Source organism: Nematolebias whitei, chromosome 14 (genome assembly GCF_014905685.2).
Source record: "Nematolebias whitei isolate Nwh7 chromosome 14, NemWhi1, whole genome shotgun sequence".
Lineage (NCBI taxonomy): Eukaryota > Metazoa > Chordata > Actinopteri > Cyprinodontiformes > Rivulidae > Nematolebias > Nematolebias whitei.
In genome coordinates this window covers 10546026-10557355 of record NC_056511.1, presented here as the reverse complement: position 1 = coordinate 10557355, position 11330 = coordinate 10546026, and the positions used below count along the sequence as shown (strand labels likewise).

General features: G+C 40.6%; 1 protein-coding gene across 1 annotated transcript in view; it reads left to right on the top strand.

The window, feature by feature from the left end:
- Nucleotides 1-128: 128 nt before the first annotated feature.
- psmg1 (proteasome (prosome, macropain) assembly chaperone 1) overlaps nt 129-11330 on the top strand; it is a 38614-nt gene continuing 27412 nt past the window's right edge. Inside the window, exon 1 of the mRNA XM_037688257.1 lies at nt 129-271. Coding sequence (XP_037544185.1) covers nt 129-271 — 143 coding nt within the window. The remainder of the gene's footprint in view (nt 272-11330) is intronic.

The following is an 11330-nucleotide window of genomic DNA, read 5'->3' as shown; positions in this document are numbered from 1 at the left end:
CCCAACAAAAGAAGAGGCACGAAAATGTTGAAATCTTACCTGATGAGATGGTACTTAGGGGAACCAGTCCGTGAGTGGAGAGCTGAAATGTGTGAACCGGATCGCGGTGACGCATTTCACACAATGAGATGCTGCTGATGCTGCTGCTGGTGCTGATGCTGCTGCTGGTGCTGATGCTGCTGCTGGTGCTGATGCTGAGCTCCGGTCATTCAGGATGCTCTGCTGCCGCAGTCCGCTCAGTCCGCATCCAGGGCGGCACTTCCCACCGCAGGTTAGCGGGAGAACCCCTCAGCGGGTATCAAAGAAAAAGACAAAGGAACAGGTCTGCTTCTCCTCCGGTTCTCCTCTGAATGAAGAGCTGCAGCTGCGTTACAGGTCCACCAGTCAGCCGGCAGGGGTGGGCTCTTTCTTTTCCCCTCCTCCCATATGGAATATGTACAACTCTTTGCACATTAGGTCATGCCTAAATCATAAAATGACAGAGGTAAATTAAATTCTTCCGTTCCGTGAAGAAATGCATGTCGCCCGCCACCTTTCTTGTCAGAATTTTTGATTAATTTCATTTTACAGCGATACTTTAATTTCACATCCGGAGTGTGAGCTGTGAATGAGTCTCAGCTACTACCACGCGAAAGTTTAGCTCAACATCTGTAAAACTGACCGAGTTATATTTGTGTGTTTTCTAAAGTCAAGTGGCATGAGGCAGCCATCTTTAAATGGGTTGGCTCCAAAAGTTAAACTGTTCTAGATATGCATCTAAGTATTTTTTTTTCCTGAACGTGTCAATAAAATCCATCCAGTGGTTCATAAGATATTTAGCTAACAGACAGAGAGAGTCGACTCCAGTCAGATGACAAGGACTCGAACTGTTTAAAGGTTGAAGCCTAATTTTGAGCAATGGAAACGGTCCACGCATGTCACAAATCATCAAAGTTGAGAAGCTGCTGGGCCACATTTCATTTACAGAGTAATAAACATTATGGGATGCTGGGTAAACATGAGTGCAGTATTATCCTGCTCAGCTGAATTTAATCAGCGCCATCATAGCTGTCAATCACCTTTCAATCAATATTTATTCCAATATAAAAGTTGAAGTCAGGCCAGAGGTTTCAGAATGTGGTGGAAGTTGATCTAAAACCAACTTTAAATATTGTGCATGACCTCTGGTTGAAACACAATTTTTTTAAAATGTCAGTATACAAGATAAGATAAGAAAAGGGTTTGGAACCTGCGGTTCATGGGGCCACATGAGGCTCTTTGCTCACTCTGCTCGTTCCAGTAAAAAAAAAACTCCACACAACAGAAGAGTTTTATTTATTCATTTATTTATTTATTTGTATCTTGTGACCATTTTGATTTGGTTGGCCTTCATTATTCCAACATTAAGGCTTACTGTTACGGTTAATAGTGGATCCAAGTCAGGAAAGCCGACCGACACGAGGAGTTCAAATATAAAACAAATGTTTAGTTAAAGAAACAAAGCAAAAAGTCTGGCGTGGACACAAAAACCTGGAGGAACCACAAAGAAGAACATGGGAGCACAAGTTTGTGAGCAGGGGCTGATGAGACGAGTGGAAACAGCTGAGCATAACGACAACTGGAGACAGGTGCGAGCGGGTGGAGCAGGAGCTGAAGGAGCAGAAACCGACCGAGGAGAAAATGGCTGACAACAAGAACAAAGGTAAAGAAATGAAGAAACACAATAAATAACACAAAACAGTACAACGACGTGAACATCCAACAGAGTCACGAGCACAGAAAACTCAAATCCTGACGCACACGGTGAAGTTTCTCTAAAATCCAGCAGGAGCTTCATTTTTTTTTTTTTTTTTTTTACCACATTTCAGGTCACCTGCTCAGGATGAAACTCAGTAAACCGATTACTGTAACACAAGTCATTTAGTTTTAGTTTAAGGTTTACCTTAAAACAACTTAAAGTTCTGCCTTTGTTACTTTTTTCACAAATGAATGGTGTTTATCTCAACTCTAATCATTTATTAGGACAAGTATGAACTTTATTTTCTCACGTCTCTGCAGGACAAGATTTTCTTTTTTCCAAACAACTGTCAGTAAATGTCTAATAAAGTGCAGATGTTGAATTTTACAATCTAATAAACAACAGATTTTGTACTTCTAAAGCTCTCAGGCAGTCGTGTTATCTTTATGTAAAACTTCAAGTTTGTTTTATATGTTTGCGGCTCTGGATACGTCTTATATAGCGGGAGAAGAGCTCTTTTGATTGGTTGCAGACCTCTGGTGTCAATCCCTTGCAGAAAATTGTTTTGTTACAGTAACGATGTCATAAAACGACTAAAAACAAATATGTATAAAGACTTATGATGCAAACTGTAATGGTAGATGTTTTATTATTTTTACAGTGTAGCCTACTACTTTTTACAAGATGAATGAATAAATAAACAAATGCAGATTTTATTGGTTTGTGCGATACATTTTTAGGCGCTTTAATTATCCAACAACTCAAATTTCATCCAACTATAAGAAAAGACTGTAAAGAGCTACTTATAATAAAACGTGCAAATATACATCGAAATGTTTGGCTCGAGAAGAAATAGTGCGCTGTGAATGTGTTGTTTCAGTGTAAACAACAACAACAAAAAAGTATGAACAAATCAAACGACCCATGGGCAACAACAGAAGAGAAAACCTGGCCCTCTTCGGGACTCTGCAGCTCAGACTGGATTCACAGCCGAAACATCGTTCAAAGTTTAAACGGGTCAAATAAATTTCACGACTGAACTGGCATTTTTTACAGTTTTTACACAGAAAGTCTTTAAATTTTTTATACATTTTCCTACAAAATGATGGCTTGATGTCACAAACACTAACTTTTAAATCCCATCCATCTTTTACCCACTTCTTCCTGTTTGGGTCACAGGGGTTACAGGTGTCCATATCCAGCAGTCACTGTGTGAGGGGCAGGGGACACCCTGGACAGGTCGCAAGTCCATCACAGCAACATGGAAGCAAATGTGACAAACAACCATTCACTCTCTCACTCACACCTAGGGACAACTTAAAGTTACCAATAACCCATGCATGCACAGAGAGAACGTGCAAACTCCACCCAGAAAGTCCCGGGTCAGGTTTTGATCCGGTGACCTTCTTGCTGAGAGACAACAGCTCTACCAACTTTATATAAAACATAGGAACCCTGTTTGACAATGACCAACACAAAACTTAGCTTTAACTCAGTCCGTTTTCAGATACTGAACCTTAATTTCATGTGGTAGTAGCTGAGAGTCACACAATGTACAAGTAAGTTTCTTTCAGCTGCTCCCGTCTTCAGCGAACTCACATGAAAGATTTGGCAATTGTTTTAAGCTGGATGCTTTTCCTGACGCAACCTGGGCTCGAACCCACACCCTCAGGATTACAGGACCACTGACCCCCAAGCTAATGCAGCCCCACTATTCACACAACATACTCCACATGTTGTATCCCATGAAACTGGGCATCGTTTTGTTTTCAAGGTAGGATCACAGTGACTGGCGCGTGTCATTTCTCAACATAACTTGATCTTAAATTACAATTCTGATTTGAAAAGCGCTGTAAATTTGGCCTTAAATATTGGAATTTGTCAAGAAGTTTAGTCTTGATGTAGGAATTAAAATGAAGTCTTGCGGTGCATCATCTTCACAGTGTTGTAATGTGTAGTATGTGTTTAACTAAACTCAGCAGTATTTCCTCCTCCTCTTCCTCTCTCTCTGCTTTAATGGCTGTTCAAGATGTTTTAGCTCAGTGGAGTCATTTTGCAGCGTCCATCGTCTCTGTTCCTGATGCTCGGATCGAGCGCCGCACTCTTCTCTGACATCTCCATCACAGGTCGGATACAGTACGACCCACTGTTTCACACCTTCACACCCCTGGTCTCGTTGATCCTGTTGGTGTCAGCTGTTTTCAGTCTGCTGCAGCAGCAACACAACCACATGCTCAATCCTGTCACCAAAGAAGACTTTGCAAAACACCACATTCAGTACCTATTTGTTTTACAGCCAACTTTGAAAAAAAAAAATCTAACTTTCTCAGCATCAGCTTTGAAAAGATGGAAGTAAAAATGTACAGACCACATTTCAGATCAGATGTTTAAAACCGTAAATCTGACAAAATACACAATTTTACTGTTCTGGGTTAGAATTTTTGTACAAATGTTTCATCTGTGATTAAAGAAACTCACAACCACATAATTTGTAATAAATAAACAAAACCAACAGATTCATGTTTTGTTGTCAACACGTACGAGTCTGTTGTTGGCACACGATGGGTTTTGAGTCGGTAAAACAATCCCTGGATGTAAACAAAGTCAGAGGATGAAAAATGGAATCAGAGACGCCACATCGGAAGCAAAAATGTAAAGCTCTTCTGTTTTACAAACCTTTTTTCGGAACCACTTTGGCCTTGATCGTCCTCAGGCTGTTTCTGTGAGTAGCAAGTTGGTCATCTGGACTAAAACATTTGATTGTTGTACATGATGATTGAGTGTTTTGGACGAGAGAGCCCTGTTTGCATGTGATAAAAGCCTGCGTTTGAGACTCCAACAGGAAGTTGACTTGAAACACAGCAGTGAATGCTACCTATGGGACAGATCTGGTTGGCAGGCCGTAGAGTGACAAACTTGCGGATGGGAGACGAAAAGTTTCTCACTTAAAGAAACTGGTCCAGATACGATTTAACCTTTTTTGTTGTTCTCTACCTGGATGATTGCACTTACAAACATATTTTCTTCTGTCTTCTTCGGAAAAGAAATGACTAAAAGCTGTGAGGCAGAGTCGACATAATTCTGGGAGAGGAAATATACCGCTGGAGAGCGTTAAAGCAAGAAGTAAGGCTAATGAGCTGAGCAGAGATATTCCGAACTCTAACGGGAGATTTCCGACAACTGATCGTAAATGATCCTAGATCGTAAATGAGCCACACGATGAAGATCTGGGAAAGAGTTGTGGAAGCTAGACTTAGACGAGAGGTGACTATCTGTGAGCATCAGTATGGTTTCATGCCAAGAAAGAGGACCACAGACGCCATCTTTGCTTTGAGGATGCTGGTGGAGAAGTACAGAGAAGATCAGAAAGAACTCCATTGTGTCTTTGTAGATTTTGAAAAAGCATATGACAGAGTGCCGAGGGAGGAGGTGTGGTATTGCATGAGGAAATCTGGAGTGGCAGAAAAGTATGTTAGACTGGTACAGGACATGAGGACAAGAGGACAGTGGTGAGATGGGCTGTAGGAGTGACAGATAGCGTCAAGGTGGGAGTGCATCAAGGATCGGCTCTGAGCCCCTTCTTGTTTGCTCTGATGATGGACCGACTAACAGATGAGGTCAGGCAGGAATCCCCATGGGCTATGATGTTTGCAGATGACATAATCTGTGGTGATAGCAGGGAACAGGTGGAAGAGAACTTGGAGAGGTGGCGATATGCACTTGAAAGAAGAGCAATGAAAGTCAGCCGTTGTGAGACAGAGTACATGTGTGTGAATAAGAGGGAGACAGGTGGAACAGTGAGACTACAAGGAGCAGAGGTCACAAAGGTGCAGGACTTCAAGTACTTGGGGTCTACTGTCCAGGAAAATGGGGAATGTGGTAAAGAGGTGAAGAAGAGAGTCCAGGCAGGATGGAGTGGATGGAGAAAAGTTTCAGGAGTGATTTGTGACAAAAGAGTGTCAGCAAAGGTCAAAAGGAAAAGTTTACAAGACAGTGGTGAGACCAGTTATGTTGTATGGTCTGGAGACAGAGACGTGGACAGAAAGACAGGAGAAAGAATTGGAAGTGGCAGAAATGAAGATGCTGAGGTTCTTCTTAGGAGTGACAAGATTAGGAATGAGATCATCAGAGGTACAGCACAGGTTGAACAACTGGGAGATAAAGTTAGAGAGACCAGACTGAGATGGTCTGGACATGTCCAGAGGAGGGACAGTGGGTATACTGGTAGAAGGATGTTAGAAATGCAGCTGCCATGAAAAAGACAAAGAGGATATATATATATATGGATGAAGTTAGAGAGGACATGGAGGTAGTTGGAGTGAGGACAGAGGATGCAGAGGACAGAGTGAGATGGAGGAGGATGACTCGCTGTGGAGACCCCTGAAGAGGGAATAGCTCAAAGAAGAAGAAGAAGAAGATTGTAAATGATCGCAGAATTTAGCTGTAATCTAAAGCGAGGAATATTCTGTTTTCTGATGTAACTTTTATAAAACCCTGATGAGCTTGAGTTACAATAACTTAGTTATTTAAAAGTGTAAAACTTGTGCCAGAAGCACAGAAATTCAAATAAAAACAATGAGCATGTGCCTTTATTGACTTCTTATATGTCTTCAAAGTAAAACCAAGTTACGATGAGAAGGGACTGTTATATTGCAGCTGTTAAGATTTAAACTTCTAAAAGCTGTTTTGTTCGATCTCCTGCAATATTATGAGAGAATGTTGAGGATGACTCTCAGCTACTACCACACCAGATTTGTCTCAGCTTGTGTAAAATCGACTGAGGTATGGCCATGTTGTGTTGGCTAACGTCGAAACGCTGTAGTAGTCATCTTAAAATGGATGAATGCATGTCCGATGATGTCCGACTCCAAGAGTTAATCAGTTATAAATCAGGTCCAATGATTATGTTTTGCAAGTTTCATTCAAATTCATTCAGTGGATCATGAGATATGTTGCTAATAAAACCAGCACAAGAACACAAGAGGTCAAAAACATTATCGCCTTCCTGCTTCAGCGGCGTGCGATAACTAAACTGATTTGATCTGAGTCACGTTTGACATTTTAAAGAATCAAATGGACTCACTTCAGACAGTAGTTCTACGAGCTCGCAATCAGTACAAGGTCAGCGTTACTGGAGGTGACTTGTAATAACAGATAAAAGCAACAAGGAGCCTTGAATTAGCTGAAAGTCTTTTTAACATTCGGACCGCAGAGTGCCTCGGTAATTTCTTGGTCCTACTCGTGGACATGCTTCATCACCATCGGAGCTCCATGAAAAATGGATGGCTGCAGAGGGAGAGAGAGGGTCCCTGGATGATGAACTCACTGTAGATGAGTGCGTACTGAAAGATTTATACAGCTATTCATGCACCGTTTAAAGAGCCGCACGTGTTTGAAGACTCCTACAAGAGAGACTGATTATAGCACTTATTTTAATATTTATGCCCATTTACTAGGTCAGCTGGACACAAAAACCCAAGCTAATCAAACACTTATCATTCCTTGAAAGAATGCATGTCGCCCGCCGCCATTCATGCCAGCGTTTTAATCTAACATCTTACAATAAGAAATAAAGTTGTTTCTGAAAGCTTCATTAAAATCCATCCAGTGGTTTATGAGTTCTTGTGGTAAAGAATATGAACGCGCAGGTACTGTATGTACATGTACCAAAGTATCTCATGAACCATTGGACCAGTTTTAATGAAACTTTCAGGGAACAACCGTTAAGTAACCAACCAAATGAATTAAAAGCCATGCAGCAGCATTCTGTACCCTCTGAAGCTGAGAGATACATGAATATATAGAGTGCGTTACAGTAGTCCAGACAAGTGGTGTTTCGAAATGCCGCTGAGAATCGGCTTTACTTTAGCCAGCTGCCTCAGATGGAAAAAAAAATAGATTTAACAACTGCTCTGATGTGATTGTCTAAGTTTAGTCCAGCATGGACTTTGACCCCTAGGTTTGTAATAGTTGGTCTGATATATTGGTCCAAGGAACCAACATCTACATTGGGAGTCTCAATGGAGCTTCCAAAGACCATCACCTCAGTCACCTCATCTCATTAAACTTTAAGAAGTTCACAGCCATCCAGGATTTTATGTCCTCCAGACATGAAAACACAGGGCCCAGTTAGAGTCCTTTTTCTTTAGCGGGACATAGCCTATATCTGTGTATCATCCGCGTAACAATGAAAAGAGATCCCATATTTTCTGCAAATAGAGCCAAGAGGGAACAGGTACGGCATGAAGAGGAGGAAGCCTAAGAATAAGCCCTGCAGAACCCCACACAAAAGAGGAGCAGAGGAGGATACATGGTTACTAAGGCAGTCAAAGAAAGTACTACGCTAGGCTAAGTAGGACCTAAACCAGTCCAGTGCTGCACCACTGACACCCCCACTGTTTCAAACGACAGTAAAATGTTATGATCTACTGTGTCAAAATCAGCCGATAAATCTAAAAGCAAGGGGACAACACAGTCACCAGAGTCGGCTACTAAAAATATGTTGGTGAAAACTTGTAAAAGGGCAGATTATGAACTGCGTGGAAATTTAAAACCAGACTGTAAAACTTCTAGAATGATCTGTTTTTTCAAATATGCCAGTAGTTGGTTGTACACTACCTTCTCGAGAATTTTCAAAAGAGACTGGCCTCACCTACAACATAATGTGATCCTAATCTGAAACTATGGGATGAAAGGATGCTGGCTCTTTTTTATTGTTTTATTTATTCTCTTAAGTCCTAATGTGACGAATCCTATAGAGATAAGGTTTCTACAGTCTCCCCTGGATGGCATTCATGGTGTTGCACACAAAAGTGTTTGTATGGGGGAGTTAAAAAGAGACAAATTTAAACCCCTGTCCAATTTCACACTTTCACACACCGCACGCTGTCTGCTCGACGCCATCCAGCAGCTGGTTTTACTGCTGTTGTCTTTCTGCCTGGTGGGGCTAGAAATCAGCTTGATGAAACAGTGAGCTACAACAAAGAGGCTGCTCTTTGTCATGGCATGGTGATGAGCTCAAAAACCTGGAGCCGTGTGGTGACTCTGGGCTGAACTGTGAAGTTAGTGCCAAGAGAAGCTGAGTAAGCACCTCAAATGTTCAGACCCTCTTCTGTTTTGTCTTTAGCCTCTAAATCTGTGGCTGCACCTGCAACAACTTTACAACCAAGCACACTAAGTGGTCATTTATTTTCCTCCAGCCACAGATGGAAATCTCGAGAGGGCTGGGACCCCCGCCACCCAGTTTAGGAAAAACTGTGTACTTGTACTTTCAGCAAAGCTCTCTACTTTCTGTTAGAAACTGTTCACGGTTAACATCGAGATCGAACGCAGACTTGTACAGATAAGATGAGGGAGTTATTATTACAAAAAAAGGTAATTAAATAATATTAAATATATATATATATATATATTGTGGCAATTGTTATGGGGCTAACACCAATGACGCCAGGTGGCATCAATATAATCGGCACAAGTAAAAAAAATAAAAAAAAACTTTGATCATTGACAAATGTTCACTGCCCACATAAATACACGCCAAATTCAAACAATCTTCAACATGGTTTGTAACAATTTTCAAATTAAGAAAAAACACCACTATTCAGTCATATTCTACCCACTGACACTTCTTTTGTTCGTCACATTAGAAATACTTTTCAAAGAAATATTGTACCACTGAGGAATACGCTTGGCCATGCCAGTTTACCTCCTAAGTTATTTACAAGTTCTGTCGTAGTAATTGATAGTAGAATATAGGAAGGGTTCCATCGGTACATTTTAAAACAGGACATTTGACTGTACCTTTGGCGTCTCCCCTTCAAATTGCTCTTAATGAGTCTCCCTGTTTATGGTCTCCACAACATAGAATAGAAATGTCTGTCCTTGCCTCCAACATAACAAACTTTGGGGTTTGGTCACTCTCATAAACACAATTTTAAATTTAAACATCGCAAAACTTCAAATGACAACCTGTGGCCAGTATCCACCCTATCCGACCTGAAAGCAAGGTCATAGATCAGCTAATAATTTGATGATTGCAAAAAAAATAGTAGTAATTCAAGGGCTTATCTTTTATACACTGAAGTTTTGAGGCAAAGAAAGAAAGCTACAAGAAGAAGAAGGAAAACAAGCATGGTTTGAAAGAGAACATGGTGAAACCCAAAATTTAATTACGTCTGTTGGTTCTCATGGGAAGGCTTTTATCATGATTGATCAGGTTGCCATGGTAACTGCCTGCTTGGCACTCTCATTTGTGGAAGGATAAACTTTTCCCTGTAGGTTCATCTCTGTGAAAAATATTTAAAATTTCTTAATTAAAACAAAGAAATTATTAAAAAAATTAGCTAATACTTTGAGATATTGTCTGCGCCCAGATGAGAAATATCATAATTTGTGTGTTTGTAAATTTAATGTTCGATCTCTGTTCATCTGTGTTGGTTTGTTCTTTTTATCTCCACCATCTGCTTCTCTGGCTTCTTACATAGTCGCCATCTTTTTCTATAAGCTATAAAAAAATTGACTTAAAAGAGTTGCCGGTTTGATGTTAAAATGCCACTACAGATGAATTAAATCTGTACATTTTTAAGAAAACAAGGAGGAAGAACCAAAAAGAAAATTTTGAGAAGCTTCACCAACACTTAAGCAGAAAACCTTATATTATTTTGTCAGCTGTTACAAGAATATTTTAGACATTTTGAAGTGGAGTTCCCTGAAAATGTAGAAATGAGCCAACAGCAAAAAATTAAACATCATGCAAAAGTGTGCAAATGCATCATCCTCATATGTCATTTTTGAGAAAGCGTTGAAACATAACTGGTAAACCAATAAAAATCAGGCCCCTGTGAGGCTAGCAATTAGCCTAGCCTGGACAAAGACTTTGCCTCTTTCTCCATACTCTGCACTCAGTGACTGATGAAGGTTGATACCTATTTCACTTCAAAGTGGCTAAAATGTCCCTTTAATGTTACCGTGTTGGTCATCAAGGAGAAATAAGAAACATCCAAGGACAGGACAAAGACCTGTCACGCTCAAAGATGAAACCCAAGGCTTGAAGAAATACGATCTAACGTGTCGTCAACGTTTTGTGTTGTGAAGAGAAACCAGAACCCACAGGCAGACAGACAAACGAGCAGAAGGTGAACCTTAATTAACTGACTGATAAGAGGAAACAAAAGGTACCGCGGGGCAGAAATCCAGAAAGCAACTAAATTACAGGTAGAGAAAGAAAGGAGAACAAACAGATGAGGAGATATAATGAACAAATAACAACACAAGCACAAACAGAGGAAACCTGGCAGAAAATAAACGGACACATGAAAAATAAAAACACTGACACGAACAAAACAGAAAAACATGAAGAAGAATTATCCAAGATGCTGAACATATCCATCATCTATTCATCCATCATCCAGCCATCATTAATCTGTCATCCATCCATCCATCATCCATCCATCATCCAGCATCCATCCATCCATCCATTATCCATCCATTCATCCATCATCCAGCCATCATTAATCTGTCATCCATCCATCCATCCATCATCCATCCAGCATCCATCCAGCATCCAGCATCCATCCATCCATCCTACATCCATCCATGCATCATTCATCAACAT